The sequence below is a fragment of the Lutjanus erythropterus genome, chromosome 4 (assembly GCF_056507025.1).
Source record: "Lutjanus erythropterus isolate fLutEry1 chromosome 4, fLutEry1.hap2, whole genome shotgun sequence".
NCBI lineage: Eukaryota > Metazoa > Chordata > Actinopteri > Lutjaniformes > Lutjanidae > Lutjanus > Lutjanus erythropterus.
In genome coordinates this window covers 2859399-2875588 of record NC_139320.1, presented here as the reverse complement: position 1 = coordinate 2875588, position 16190 = coordinate 2859399, and the positions used below count along the sequence as shown (strand labels likewise).

Here is a 16190-nt window from a genome sequence, read left to right as displayed (position 1 = left end):
TTGAGTCTTTTTTTTAAGGAAAAAAATGTCCAAATTCTCTGATTTCAGCTTCTTAAATGTGAATATTTTCTGGTTTCTTCACTCCTCTCTGACAGTAAACTGAATATCTTTGAGTTATGGACAAAACAAGACATTTGAGGACGTCATCTTTGACTAAAGGAAACTGCCTTTTTTTTTTTTTTTTTACCATTCTATGGACAAAACAATTAATTGATGTGAAAAGAATGAAAATAGTCATAATCATAATAATCATTAGTTCTAGCTTGAGTAAAAACAAACTCATGTGTGCTCTGGTGAACAAGCTGTGATAAAGATGCTGTTTGATCTAAAATATATCGCTGACAGTTTTCTTGCTCTGTTGCTGACAGAAGCACAGATCCTGACATGTCTATATGAGCTGAGACTGGCTGATGGTGTCAGTCATGCAGACTGTTGATGCTGTAAATAAACCCTGACAGCAGACGTGATGTTCTCTGTCATGGAGTCGTTACCGTGAGCAGTTTTTTTTTTCCTTTCTTAAACATCATGAAATAACTGTAAACCACCAGCTGTCTGGAAGCTCAGAGACACACTCGGCTGTCTGAAACACTGCAGCATGCTGTGGACAACAGTCAGCACTCATCGACACATGATGTGATTTGCAGTAGATGAGTTGAAACCAAACGCCTGCTCTGCACCACACAAGGCCTGTGTTTGGTTCAGAGGGTCTGCTGTGCCCAGATGTGCTCTGAGGCTACAGAAGACTGGTTTGAAATCACACAGCTGGCCTCTGTGTCAACGATAACCCTGAACTAAAGCTCTTAAAGGAAAAATCCACCATCTTACACTCTTCGACCAAGAGATCTCATCAATCCATGTCAGTTGAATCAGTCCCTGCTCCTGCACCACAGGGTGAAACAAGTGTGTAACACTGAAACACACAGCATTAACTATGCGAGTGATTTTGGTGAAACTGAATCTTATTTTATGGAGAAAGCGCTTTCTATTTTTCTGATTTACAGAGGTTTTTGGTGGACAGTGAAGTAAAGTGAAAAAAGACAGTGACAGACAGTGAGCTGGTTGTCTTGGTGATGTATTAGTCAGTATTTAGCTGCTTGTTAGCAAAGCTGATGACTCGCTAGTTTTTCATCATAAATCACACAATCAGATGTCCATATTTATCACAGTGCTATTGAAGTGAACTGCAACCTGAAACTGTAGGGGGCACCAAATCACAAAAAACAACAAATTCTCCATAATATTTCGTTAACTTCTCTGATGATATATTTTCTGACTTCAGTTGATTGGACTGTACTCACACAGTATCAGACACTGATGTGTTCGAGCAGTCATGAGTATTTTAAAAACGCAGTAAGGCTTAAGGAAATCTAGCCTCCAGAATCCTTAAGCCTGAAAACGGAGCCAAGAGGAGGATCAGAAGTCCACTTTTCTATCTATCTATTTTCTATCTGAATTAAATTCTGCTTCAGTGTAGTGACTTCGTTCAAAAAACAAGCTTCACTTAGCAGCTTTCACCAGATATTTTAAGTGGGGCTGCACAAAGCAATTATTTTCATTGCTGGTTAATCTGTAGATTATTTTCTTGATTAATCGATAAGTTGTTTGGTCTATAAAAATGTCAGAAAATGATGAAAAATGACAATCATTGTTTCCTAAAGCCTAATATGACGTCCTCAAATGTGTTGTTTTGTCCACAACCCAAAGATATTAAGTTTATTGTCATAAAAGAGTAAAAAAAAAAAAACAGAAAAAATTCACATGGAAGAAGCTGAAAGAGAAGCTGAAGAATGTTTACTTTTTTCTAAAAATAATACTCAGAACAATTAATTGATTATAAAAAAAATAGCTGGCAATTAATTCAATAATCAATTAATATTTGATTAGCTGATTAATCATTGGAGCTCTTCTTTTAACAACATCTCAGTCTCGATGCTGTGGCCTAAACCAGAAGTGCCTCCACAGCATCGATTAGGAAGGGGTCATAATGGCTTTTGTTGTTAAATAATAATAGATTTTTTTGTCATGTGATCAATAGCTCTAACAGCCTCTTTTAGGGTGGATTTTTCCTTTAAAGAGCCCACAGGACAAACTCTGACGGCTGTGGGTCCAGCTCAGACTGCTGAGGTGAAACAAATGGAGGCGTGTGTGTGTGTGTGTGTGTGTGTGTGTGTGTGTGTGTGTGTGTGTGTGTGTCCACTGCCTCTTTTCTATTCAAATGGTCACTGGAGGTAATCAATAAGAGCTAAATCTCTAAACGCTAACAGGCAACTCAGGAGTTGGCATCATATTGCACCGAGCTGACATAGTGACGTGTTCTCCCTGTTCGCTGTACAAAGAAAATCGGTGGTTGACGAAGGAGTTTGAGAGTTGAGGATTATTGCCTATTACACAATTTTCCTTGTCACTGTGTAAACAAATTAAAATTTGAAAGAATACACTTCATACTGAATAGAACCAACGGAAAAACAGCGAAAATAAAAGCACAAAAAACAAACAAACAAACAAACAAACAGAAAAAGCTCGGAGCTATTTACACGGTTGCGTTTCCCCTAGTGTTTTGCAATCTTCATGTTGATACATTGAAAGTGTTTGAAAAGAAGAAGATTTTTGGAAAGTGTTTGAAAAGAAGAAGAAGAAGAAGAAGATTGGTGTTGCACTATCTAGCTGTACAGGATAAATACGTTCAGGCAACAGGGTATATGGATGATTGTATATTGACGATCATTGGAGGCCGGTCTTGAGGCAGCTCGGGTGAACTCGTGGTGATATGGACGGCTCGCCTCCATAATTAGTACCTGTTCTTTGTCCCCAGCAAGGTTTGACTTTTACTTTACAAATTGTACACATTGAAAAACCCTGACAAAGGCACACCATGGAGAAAACGTCAACATCGAAATTAGCACTAAGGACTAGTTATACATAATCTGTCTATGTAAAATATGTACAGGACTGGGAGAGGGGAGCTGAGACGTCCGAGCAGGTCCGCACTGAAGGTCCTGTCTCCCAGACGCCCACCCTCCCCCTCCACTGCTGTCATTTGGTCCATCTGGCTGACACTGGAGTGTGAAGTCAAAAGGAAGGCCGAGGGACGTGTTACAGATCAAACTTCAGTTTCTGCTTCCTCCCTGTCTGAGAAAAGTCACAAACTGAACCTTCATGTCCAGACTGTGTCCCCATGAGCCTCAGAGGGACTTTTTTTTTCTCCAACCACTTCACATATGAGACCTCTGCCGCCGCTGCTGCTGCTGAACATGCGTGAAGAAGAGCTTTGACTCCAGAGGAGGACAGAGAGGGTTCTTCTCCTCCGACGCACGCCGAGTTTTTTTCAAAATAAATCTCAAGCAGCACAGAATTCAAGTTTGCCCTTGCTAATATTCCTCCTCGATGCAAAACACAAAATCGCTTGTTCTCCTGCCAGAACAACAACCATGGAGAAGAAGGAAGAAATAAAAAGAGTCAAAAGTTGAGTGCAGCATGAGGCCTGGCAGGCTGGGGGAGGAGCAGAGAGGACGGAGAGAAGGAGGAGGAGGAGGAGAGGGAGGAGGAGAAGGAGAAGGAGGAGGAGGAGGAGGAGGAGGAGGAGGAGAGAGGGGTCGGTTGTTTTCTGGCTGATCAGACAATCTTCTTGATGCTGGGTCTCTTGAAGCTGCCGGCGCTGCGTTGCTTCTGGACCTGACTGGCTGAACCGTGGCGAGTGCGACCCCCACTGGACAGAGCAGAGCTGGGGGACAGCTGGACGTTCTCCTTATCCACACCTGGAGGACAACACAGAGGACACATGACAAGAGGACAGATGTTTTCATGCGCTTTAAAGGCAAACAGTCCACAGTACAGCAGCACAGGGGAGTGATGTATGTGGCTCATTTCCTTTAACAAGAATGAGGTCTGTCTGTTTTAACAAGTTCCCTCTGGGTGGATCACAAGAATGTGGCTTAATTTTATTTTTCAACTCTTTTCTATTAGAAATAAAGTAGTTCTGGTAGACCCTACTGCAGACAGAAAGAATTTCCTACATTGAACTGCTCTCAATAAGGTCTGTGGATTATTTTGAGTAACTGGGTCATAATTTCTGATGACTGAGTTTTTCAAATGTATTTTTTTGGTGCTTTGAGCACCACAAGTGTCATTTAGTATCATTGCACTGGAGAGGATGCAGACATCTCTACAGCTGAGCAGGGATACTTAACTTGCTTTGCCCAGGGGCTACTTTCAGGGGCCAATTATTAAACAAGCAGTATTAATATTTATTTATTAGCTAAATATATATATAAAAAAAATTCTTGGCAGTAATGCTGCACTTAAGCTAGCATGTTTTGACTCGTGACTGTACCCGATACGAGCAACTTTATTTACAGCAAATGTCATTTGGCAAATTAAACACAGTGGTTTAGGATTGATATGTAGTGGCAAAATAAAGGTAAATTCATCCATCCATTTTTAACAGAATTATTTTTATTTTCTACCTCACTCGTCTTTGCAAAGCAGCAGATCCAACCACAGCAGCCTCACACAGGTCAGCCGTAGGCAGAAATCAAGTCTTACCACTAACTAACACTTTTAACTAATGTGTTGTCAGCTTCATTTTTTAATAATTTAAAGAGTTTCTTTATCATCAGTCTCAAGTGTTACATTTCTCTCCTGCATCTGAGGTGTCATTTATCACCACCAGGGGGCCCTGTAGCATAAGCTTTCTAAAACTGCAGCTCTGCAGCTCAGACAGGTTCGGTAACGTTATGCTTCAGGGACTGTATTCACTCAGTTGCTCCTAGTGATGAAATTTTAAGAATTTAATTAGAATTGTGATGTTTTCTAAGAATTTCCCTCAAAGTTCAGAGTAAATGATGGCAAAGATAAAGTGAGTGAAAAACTGTTTGGAGAAGGGAGGAGGACTTCTAACAGGCTTAAGAGATTTTCAAGCTGAGGAGAAGATGTCAGAAAGACAACAAGGTGGAGAAATAATCTCCACACTGAACTGACAGTGAGTTAAAGAAACACTACAGCAGAGATACTTAACTGGTTTTGTCGGGGGGGGGGGCAGTTAATAAAGAAACATTAGCAGACAAACTGAAAAAATAAAAGGCTCATAAGTCATCTTTCTTTGAAATTCTGCGTTTTCAAATTAACTCACTCATTTATTTGACTTATTAACTAAATTAAGTTGGTACAAGGATTAACACTGGGCCTGTATGACAGACACAAACTGATTTTTCTGCATTTAATAGCTGCAGCTGCATGTAAGTTGTAAATGTTGAAAAGTTTATACAACACTAAATGTAGCTGCCTGGAACCTTTTCAATCATGCAGTCACTCAGATGCTGCATTTAGAAACACACTGTGCTCCTATGGGACAATAAACAGCATATTTAAGCTCTTTTAGTGTTTGTGGGCTAAAATGCAGCTTCCAAAGTTACAGCCAATGGACATTCCTGAACATTTACTGATGTATAAACAAACCAAAAGCTAACAGAGCGAATCAGTTTATTTTTTATTGTGAATTAGAAAGTGATTGGAGGACGACTCAGCACCATATTGGGGGACAGGTTTGGCCCACAGGCTGCAAGTTGACTATCACTGCACTACAGATTAGATCACACAGGGATGATGTGAGGTCAGTCTTATTTGAGATGCACTCCCATCATGCTAAAAATAAACTTTATCCATATAGCACATTTCTTAACAATTTTACCAAGTGCTTTATAAAAGAAAATAAGACCAAAGACGGATGATAAATCTTAAACTCAGGGCAATGACACTGTAACACCAGAAATGAAAGTGATCACAACACTGAGTTGTTTGTAGACATACAACAGTGCAGGAGTGATGACTGAGGTCTGTCTCAACCTTCATCAGCAGAGTGATCACACTGACAGCTATAGACAAAAAAGTTTGGATCAACCAATCATATTCTTGGAATCACACCTAGCAACAGTGTCAGCCACAGCTCATCACTAAGATAAAAGTGTCTGATTTTCCTTGCTCAGAGTTACTCTGAGAACTCTCCTCTCTTTCTGCTTTGGCTCAAATAACATCACAGAAAGGAAGACCTGGGCTTGTCTTCACAAACATGCTAAGAAAACTCTCAGAAACTTAACCCGAAAATTTCTTTCAGCAAGGAGGGGACGGAAACTTTGATCTTAGTGAGGAGGTGTGGTTTCACACTGTATTAAGACAGGGTGTAACTGTGTCTACTTATGCCTGTTCACATGCTGATAGTTATGTTTATCTGCTGATGTCTATTAACCATGCTGGTAGTTTTAGTACATGATGAAGTCGATGTTAAGAGGGGAGGTTCATTGTGTCCATTACTGCCCTTTTGTGATCCCGCTGTGTGTGGACATCCAGTGGAAATAAACTGAAGTGTGTCACAATATGAGACAGTGACAGAGCTGTAAGAGTTTGATCACTCTGCTGAGACAGACCCAAGTCATCACTGCTTAGTAAAATAATATCATAGTGACGTGATCACTTTCATTTCTGCTGTTACAGTGTCATTGCATTAGGCAGGTGATTTATCAGCCTTGACTGGTTTTACTTTCTTTTATGAACACTTTATAACATCCCTGTGAAGGCTGACACATTTAAATTACATTAAAATTACATTTAATTACATTAAAATTACATACATTTAAATGTTTATTGGCCCCTTTGAATAAAAAAACATTTTTTTCTTTATTATTTACATAAATGATATTATGTTTGTATTGTATTTGATATGTAAAGCATTTATGAAATTTCAGTGATCAAAATTGTTTTTATTTTAGAAACAAAAACAAATATTGTTATTTTTTAACTTTCACTTAATTTGGTCCTTTTTGTTTTTAAGAGGAACCTTTTTATTTTGACTTGTGTTCGCCAAAAAAATTATAATCAGAATCTGAACTAAATCTGACCAAAATGACATACAACTATGATATTAAAGGATTGTTTTTGTGAAAATCAATTAAAACACCATTATTATTATTATTACGTGTCCACTTCCTCATAACTGCAACACACAAGTGATTATAATGGGAATAGGTTACATATATAAAAAACACATCAATCACAATTTTCACTCTAAATTTATTTGATTAGTTTATTTCAGTGTATTTGTACTTGTGGTAGAAATTAAATATTGAGTCATTATAACTTGTTTCTATCAGTAAATATTCATACTGAAATATTACCAGCCATATGAATGTTATTCTAACAGTAACTTTTTCAAAATTAGCAAAGACTTCACCAAAACTGAGTCACTAAGTGAAGGCAGCCATGTTGATGATCCACCAGAGGGCAGCAGACACGTCTCACATTCCATACAACAGTTGTTCAGTCCAGCATTGATCACACGGATGTTGTTGAGGTCTCACAAACTCATGTATCAAATATGATGCAAATGGCTTTACAGGCTTAAGACAAGTGACGTATAAATTAAGTTTATTTGTATTACTATTATTATGTGAGAGCATCTCTAATGAGATCCATCACAAACATCATCTCTGCACAATCTAATCTGCAGTGTTCTACTAATTCACTGTCATTCAGTGTTTGAAGAACATTTCTCCTTTTTCTTCATCTTTCTGCTATTTTTTTCTCTTTTGAGAAAACTCCTCCCTCCTCAGAAGAGTTTTATCTAAGATCTACTCTTATATTTAAGGGGAAACTCTTAGAAAACATCAAAATTCTAGAAATTTTCTTTGTACTAGGAAACTTTGTGAATACGCCCCTGCAGTGTGACTTGAATCAGATTCAAGTCAGATTCTGAGGTCAGATTTTGACCTCAACTTAGTAACGAGGTCTCAGGGTTAACAGGGAGCATCAACAGTTCTCATGTGGTTGGTGCAGAGAGTCAGAGCGAGGGTCTGTGAGTGTGTGAGACCTGGTGAATGCTGCGAGGTGGCCAGTGAGGTCATGGAGTTGGACAGGTTGAGGTTGGCAGTGATGCTGAGCTGGCTCTGGCTGGTGGGGGGGTAGGGGGAGGTGGGCGTCCTCAGCTGCTCCTCCCCTCGCTCCTCATCAGCTGCCGGCAGGTAACTGTCGATCAGCGCCTCCAGGAACTTGACGATCAGCTCGGCGTAGTCCGGTATCTGTGTTTGCTGAGAGGTCGGCAGGTGTGTGAAAAGAAGAAGGAACATAAACATGAACAGAAGAGTTCATACAGGAAGGAAAATCAGCTGAGCAGCAGTCAGATCAAACAGAAAGAACATAACAAGTGACCTGTCCTGTCCAGACAGACACGAGTCACCAATAACCTCTCCATGGGGAGTAACAGATTACATGTAAAAGAATTATGTAATCTGGATACGAAGCTTCTTTCTACAATTAGATGACTTGAATCATTGTTAATCATTAAGATGATTCTATTCATGTAAACAGCAACATACTGATGAGTGAAACATGTCAACTTTCTAATCCTGAAAACCACTACAACCTGCATATACCAGAGAAATGTCTGAGTATGGTCATTGTATTAAAGAGGACAGTGTGGCAGACAGTGATGACGCTGCTGCTCAGGCCGTCTGAACGTCCCCATGAAGCCAGAGCTGAGTTAGCATGCTGATGTTAGAAAATACAAGTGCATAAATGAAGCAGAAATAGTCTCTATTGGGTCTAAAATATGCCTGGATGAAACAGTAACTTTCAATACAGACACTGATTACCTCGCTCAGAAACTCTGCACAAATTAGGTTTGGACTTTTGGCTGAAGAACTGCTTTCCATTTGCAGAAAGAAAAAATCTTGTTCGGTTCTCATTTTTAGCACTTTAGATGATGGTGACATCATCTGAATGCTCATCACTGGACCTCAGTGAAAACAGGCGAAGCTCCACATGAACGTCTTCTTTAAATCCATTCTTGGTAAACGTCCTGTGTACTTCTGTAAAATTCCTTCTCCAGTTTCAGTTCTCAGAGCAGATCATCAGGACGGATCATTAACAGCGTTGCAAGAATCTGTCTTCAACTCAGCAAAACTGCATTTTTTTTTTGTACTGTTATGATTTTTCTGTAGCTGTGTCATGCATTTTTTATTCTAATGTATTAGTTTGTCTTTATGTTGACTGTCTTGCATTAGGAGGGCCAACCAACGTGCTCTTATGAGTTTGTTCTTTGGCTCCCTCTGCACATTTCAGTTATTGTTTTTTTTTAAGCTTCCCTATCTCATTGTACTGTATGTCAGTGTTCCCCAACCCTGGTCCTCAGAGATCACTGTCCTGCATGTTTTAGATGTTTCTCTGCTCCAACACACCTGATTCAAATGGTCAGCTCATCATCAAGGCTCTGCAGAAGCCTGACAACAACCAGGGCCCCGTTTCCCAGAGCCTTCTTAGCACTACGTGCGTCGTAAGTTGCATTTTAAGGTCTCCCTTAAAGTTACGGGCTGTTTCCCAGAGTTGGGACAACCTTAAGGGTAACACTGCTGCCGTTTTGTCATGTTTGGTGTATCTTGTACACTGTGCTTTAATTCTGAAAAGTTAATTGTGTGTCTATTCTAACTCTCAGTGACTGAAGGAGTCACAGACAATGTTACTAAACTCTTAGTCGTGTATTCTAAACTAAATCATTCAGCAGCTACTACATTTACAATCAACTAAAAACTGGACTTCCACTGATCTCCAGCCTCTCTGTTACTGCTGCGTGTGTGTGTGTGTGTGTGTTAGATGCTCTATATATCACCATACCAATTGGCAGGCTGGTTGCAGAGCTGTCATGTAATTGCTTAGTAAGCTGAATATTTCCTGCGTGGCGGCCAAGAGTCCCTCAGAGAAAATGAAAAAGTGACGGGAGGAAAGAATCATTCGTACCTTAGAGAAGGGTCCGGCAAACCTCCAGAGTCCATTAAAGCCAAAGCCTGTGAAATGAAACGGAGGAAGAGGAGAGGAGGAGGAGGAGGAGGAGGGAGAGGAGGACAGGGGACATGGAAGACAGAGTGAAAATGCGTATGTACTAAAAGCACAGAGCGGTTATAAGTTCAGTTAACTGAGCACAGCGTGAGCGTGTGAGTGTGTATTACTTTGTAAATAGGAGGGCTGGTACTGGGGGGGCGACTCCTCGTGGTACACCACACTCTGGACGATGCCGTGGACAGGGTTCAGGAGGTTGGTGTCCTGGCACATGGACAGCACAGTGTTGATCTTTGAGTCCAGCAGGTTGTGGCTGAGGAGGAGACAAACACATCAGTTTCATCACAATACGATAATATACAAATTCTTTCTACAACAATACAATATTTGATGATGTCACCATTCATTTCAGGGGTCTGTGATCAGTATGAGACAATATGATTTGTCCACTTAGCATATTCAGTTAAATTATAATTCAACAACTTTCCATTAAAATTTCAAAATAAAGGCGTATCTTAAAGATGACAATATAGATCACCATTTTCACTTTGCATCGATCATATTGGATCGTTGAAAATGTAATCAATCTATCGATCCAGATCAATATATCACTTCACCCCTACTACACATTAAGAGCTATTGTTGGGCCTGCATGAACACAGTGTACCGTACACTGTGGCTTTGACTAAATGACACGTCTACCTGTTGCAACGGCACAAATATTTTTATAGGTTGACATTACGGCATAGCAGCAGTTCAACTTATGTCTGAGAAGCCACATGGGTCTTTTAATACCACAGCGAGATACATAACGTGGTTTTATATTTGGCACTACAAACTTTACAGAAAGTCTGTCACGCTGATACTCAACAGTCAGACTGAATGTCTCCTTGTGTGACTGTTTCTCATTTGTCATTTACTCTTCAAAGTAGAGCAACAGAGAGCAGCGAGCTCATGGAAACCAAACTCAACTCACAGTCATTGACTTTACAAACAAAGATGGACTTTGACAATGACTTAGATCAAACTAAGAGCAAGAGTTTGGGTGCTTTTATTTCAGCAAATTCATCTCCTCCATGTTCTTCCTCCTCCCAGTGAGGACATGTAAGAGAGATGTGAGGACAGAGGAGACGAAGCTGCAAAATGACATGAAAACAACCACAGACACTTTTTTTAAGAACAGTTTCAAACTTACAGCATTTATTTCAATAACTAAACAGATTAACATAACTGATTATTAGTAGTTTTCATATTGATGTTGGAACTGGAAGATCCTTCATGATGGAGGTGGAGAGAGGAGACGAGGAGGCAGAATTCATCTTAATGAAAAGCATCCTTTGTCTACACTCATCTGTTGCACAGTGCTGTCTATTTTAAAGGGACAGTTTACCCCAAAATCAAAATATCATATTTTTCCCTCAGCCTCTAGTGCTGTTCATCCAGCTACACTTCTTTGGTGTGAGTTGCAGAGTTTTGGTCCCATTCACATCCCAGTCTCTAGGAACAGAGTGTTCCCATGACGACCTCTGCATTAGACTCTAAAAAGAACCCAAAGAATTCCAAACATTTCAAATATTTCTAGTTAGAAAAGAAGTCTAATGGCAGAGAACAGAAAGAAGGAAGGTAGCAGAAGGTGTCGACTTACACAACTGGGAAAACCTTTGGGAAGACGACGCTAGCTTCAGCCAAGTACTCGTACAGAATCCGCTGGTCAAAGTCATCAGTGGTGTATTTGACCTGAGTGGCCTGAAAATCAGAGCATCAGTCAGAGTCAGTACCTGCAGCACGCAGTGGCCATCTGCCACATTCCACTGTGTGCAGAGCGCATGGTGTGTTTCCTCACCAGCACAGTGAGCAGCAGAGCCTGGATCTTTGGGTCGGTCAGCACCTCCTCGTCCAGCAGAACGTTGGACTCTGATACAGACACCTTGCGAAGGTGAGAGTTTGCGATTCTTTGTGTTTCTGTAATGATGAGAGGACTCACAGTTAATATTTCCTCAGGCGAACTGCATCACATCAGACGTGGAAGGAAAGGACTGCACGCTCACCAATCTCGTAGTCATTCTCTGCTACACGCCTCATCTTGGGAGGGGTGGTCATACCCGACTCCATCTCTGGTCTCTTTGGTGCTTTAGAGTCCGATATGAGATGATCGAAGCTCTTCCTGGTGCCTGGAAAACACACAAACACAACAAATACATTTCAATCATTCTTGGGAATTGGGACAAAACTGTATTTTACAATAATACAATGGGTGATTTACAGTCTGGAGCTTCAGCATTGTAGTTCTGGATGTTCCTCTACAGTAAAGATGAACATAAACACAGGGATAATGAAATCTTACCCAGGAGCTTCTTGGTGTTGGCCTGTGAGGGCTGACCCATGTCCAGGCTCATGGACTTGCGTGTTCGGGGGCTGATCTGGCCCACCGTGGGGTAGTGATGGGCTGAAAGGTAGCGCTCTGAAACCTGAGGTGACGTCCACGGCTGAGTCTCTCGCAGAGTTCTGAGAGGACAGTGGACAGACAGCGGTCAGGGGACAGAAGACAACTGGATGGCTCATTTAAAAAATAAAAACCTGATACAAATCAAACTGTGACACACAGGAATTCTCACCACATTTTAATCTCACTTTGTTTAAATCATCTGTAAAATTAGATGTGTATTGAGCTTTTTTTTAAAAGGACAATTCACCCCAAAATCCAAAATACATATTTTCTCTCTGGCCTGTGGTGCTGTTTATCCATCTAGATAGTTTTGGGGTGAGCTGAAAAGTTTTGGAGATGTTGGCTGTAGAGATGTTTGCATCCTCCCCTGTATAATGGGACAAAATGGCACTTTGCTTGTGGTGCTGAAAGCACCAAAGAAGTACATTTGAAAAATGTTGTTGAGAGCAGCATCATGTATTTAAGAAAATAGTCTGTCTATATTGTTTTGGATGGATCAGACAACTTCCCCCCTGGTTTTGACCTCTGTTCAGCGGCTCACCTGCAGCTGGGATCAGTGATGTGACTGGAGTAGGTGTCCATGGGTACTGGGTCCATGGACAGGTCAGAAATCAGTAGTGACTTCCTGTGTTTGAGGCTGCAGCGGCTCCGGACCTCCTCAGATACAGTGAGCAGAGCTGCACACAATAACAGGAGGAGACAATGATCATCAGAGACAGGAGAACCAGCAGCAGGTCAAGCTCTACAGCGTGTCTGTTAGGTAAAGACCCTTGGATACAAGAAAGGACTGGATGCTGCCTGCTGAAAAAGTAGGTGTTGGTAATTATTAGGGCTGTGGAATTAATTGAAATATTATCAAAATCACAATCTGGACAAGTGCAAGTCTTTTTTTTTTTTTTTTACAGTGCAGTGCACTCCATTTAATTCCTATGAGCCTACATGAGCATGGTTTTCCACTTAGAATCACATCTTAATGCCTTTCTTTGTCATCCATGATTGTCAAATATTCATATAGTATGGCTAAGACATTGTAAAACTTTTTAAATCCAGATTCTGTCTTCTTTCTTCTATTCTTCTTGTCCCCAGCAACAGCAGGATATCCAGGCATCTAAAAGACCTCATGACATTCTCAACATCACTCGCCCGCAGGCTTGTACTTTTAAGATGATAATCTGCCAAATCTCCATGTCACTTGCACTGGATTCATGAGGCAATGTAATATCTCAAACTAGAAAAAAACAAAAACAAATGTACAGTTCAGGGCTCTTTGACAAATTACAAAAAAAATGGCACCCCCTTCCCTGCAAACACATTTGATGCAAACACTTTAAATTAGTACCCCCCCATGTCTACCCTACCTTTGCCCCACCCTCTGTTTACTCTTTCCTGTTGCTTGTACTACATACTTTGGCTTTGTGTTTATCCTGTTGCCTTTACAAACAATAATTCATGTGTACAGTATGTAAGATGTATAGGATACTGGTTTAATGTACAGCACATATACAATGGTGCTCCTTTCTTATCTTTTTAATTTTATGTAGCAACTTTCCAATTTTGGTGAAACCTTAATAAACTATTTATAATAAAAAAAGATTCCTAACAGACCTGTAGCCACCCTGAAATATGATTATGATCTTTACTATGAACACATTTTGGTAGATGGTATTTCACATGGTGCACAGGGTAAGTGTAGTTCAGAGATGTAGAAATGCCTCTCAGTGTGTTTACATACCAGCCAGATAGGCCACACTGTGGGTGTTGACCTCAAACTTGTCACATTTCAGATGTTTACTGATGAGAGCCAACAGCGTGTGCAGGATTCTCACTGTCCTCGCTACTGTGGTGGCTGACGGGTGTCTGTAGCCTGGAGACACAAGTTAGAGACAGAAAGACAGGGATGTAAAGACACACACTTACAGGGTAGATTTATTTATTATTATACAACAGAGGTGAGAGAAGATGTAGGTCCCTTTTTGTTACTCTTAAAAACTATATTAAAATGATATCCAGTAGATTGATGATTGATTGGTAGACAGTTCTGCATGCAGCGGTGATCAGTATCACTCTGACTTCCTTCCTGAAACACCGAAGCTGAGCTGAACTCTCACACTGTGAAAATGAATGACTGAATCTCACTGACAACACAGTGAATGTTTTCTCTTGTATTCCTGACTCACATGAACATGATCCAGCTCAAACCACACTGTCCTGAACACCGGATGTGAGTGTATTTCTCAATCAGCGGCTGCTTTACCTTTGAGCAGGTGTCCCACCAGTGCAAAGTTGAAGTTGGTGCTGAAGTTGAGGCCCACAAAATGATCCATCTGCTTACAGTGCCACTCTAAAGGACGCCTGATCTCCATGAACACTTCCTCTGGACTCTGCAGGAGCACATGAGGAGGACAAGAGTGGGACTGGGTCATGCTGTTATTTAAAAACCCACTTTCTAAGTTTTAGAGTTTAGAGTAGTTTTAGAGATTTACTACTTTCTAGTAGTAAATCTCTATCAAATGTGAAATTATAGGTGTACTCTTCTGAGTAAATACTAATATTGTCTGCTCAAAATTATGTGAGTTAAAGAAAGGAAGAACATTTGTCCAAGTATGTTCATCAGTGTGAAAATAATATATTTGTCACTACAACTGTCCTCCATTCAGTCTGATTGTCAGTTTCTCTGCTGCTGCAGCTCTGTTTTTATAGTTCAGACATGTCTTTTAAATAAACTAGTCTCATTTAGCCCACAGAGAGTCTGTGGTCAGAATGACTCTGGTCAACTTCCTCATGTAGATTTGACTGATGATTGCGACACTTTTACAGCTCGTCTTCTGCCCAAACACTGGTGGTTAAACAATTATTTACCAGAAATGTTTCCTACACATTAATTAGGCCAAATGGTTCCTCCTATTTATAGTTGGAATAGGAGATGTGATGTGAATCAGCAGCAGAGCAGCCTGATTATAAAAGATAAGATATGGTATAACCATGCTTCATTTCCATATAAAGAAACATAATATGAAGACACAGGAGGAACTCACTCCATACATATGAAAATTAAAAATAATTAGTGAATAGTACTTGGAATAGAAAAAGAAAAACTTAACATTTGTAACCCCTAACTGACCTCACACTCTCCCGCTGTCTACCAGAATCTCCGCCCCCACCCCAACCCTGGACTGCATTTAAGCTTTAGTTCCACCTGCAAGATGTGACAGTAAATCTTCCAAAATCCTTCAGCTTGTCCCGAGTCATAAATCAGATTCTCTCAAGGTGAAGCGTGTCCATCAGTTCTGTGACCCAGAATTTTCAGTGTTGGAACATCTTTCTTTGTAGCAGAATAACTGGATTAGCTTCTCTGCAGTGATAAGGCCTGTTTTAGTTTCTTTAAATCCACACGATTATTAAAATTGGGTCGGGGTCTATCTGAACACTCAGCACCTCAGACAAAAAAAGAGGTGACACCAGTAAACATGTATTTTGGAACAGAGAGCTCAGCTGTGAAGTAAATCAACTTCCTCTGAATTGCATTTTTTCCTTTAACACATGGGAGAGACCTCTGGAAATATTTGATGTAATTTGTCCTTGGAGTAGTGTAGTCTGTGTGTGATTTTAAACTGTATTAAACAGTGATGAGTGTTCCTGGAACATGTGTAAATGTAACTCAGACTCTCATCCCATAGGTCATGTTGTACCCAATTCCTTTCCCCACTTGGCTTTTAGGTCAAGTAATATATCATGTAAATGAGATATTATATGATCTGACATGGCGAACCCCTTTTATCATTCATCCAACCTGTCCCTGTATTCTCAAACCGGGGAGGATGTACTTTTTACATCATTTCTGACTTGAAGTAACCTAAAAAAAAATTCTGTGGCAGACTATAACCTGTTTTAGCTTGAACACACCCTCTTCACATATTCAAACATC

At 40.3% G+C, this 16190-nt stretch overlaps 1 protein-coding gene across 1 annotated transcript in view; it reads right to left on the bottom strand.

The window, feature by feature from the left end:
- Positions 1–1776: 1776 nt before the first annotated feature.
- Positions 1777–16190, bottom strand: part of nf1a (neurofibromin 1a) — a 115111-nt gene continuing 100697 nt past the window's right edge. Inside the window, exons 47-57 of the mRNA XM_084716775.1 lie at positions 14520–14646; positions 13998–14129; positions 12807–12942; positions 12164–12324; positions 11868–11990; positions 11663–11781; positions 11465–11565; positions 9990–10132; positions 9781–9827; positions 7859–8075; positions 1777–3755 (exon numbers count right to left, since the gene is read on the bottom strand). Of these exons, the coding sequence (XP_084572901.1) occupies positions 3613–3755; positions 7859–8075; positions 9781–9827; positions 9990–10132; positions 11465–11565; positions 11663–11781; positions 11868–11990; positions 12164–12324; positions 12807–12942; positions 13998–14129; positions 14520–14646 (1449 nt within the window). The 3' untranslated portion in view covers positions 1777–3612. The remainder of the gene's footprint in view (positions 3756–7858; positions 8076–9780; positions 9828–9989; positions 10133–11464; positions 11566–11662; positions 11782–11867; positions 11991–12163; positions 12325–12806; positions 12943–13997; positions 14130–14519; positions 14647–16190) is intronic.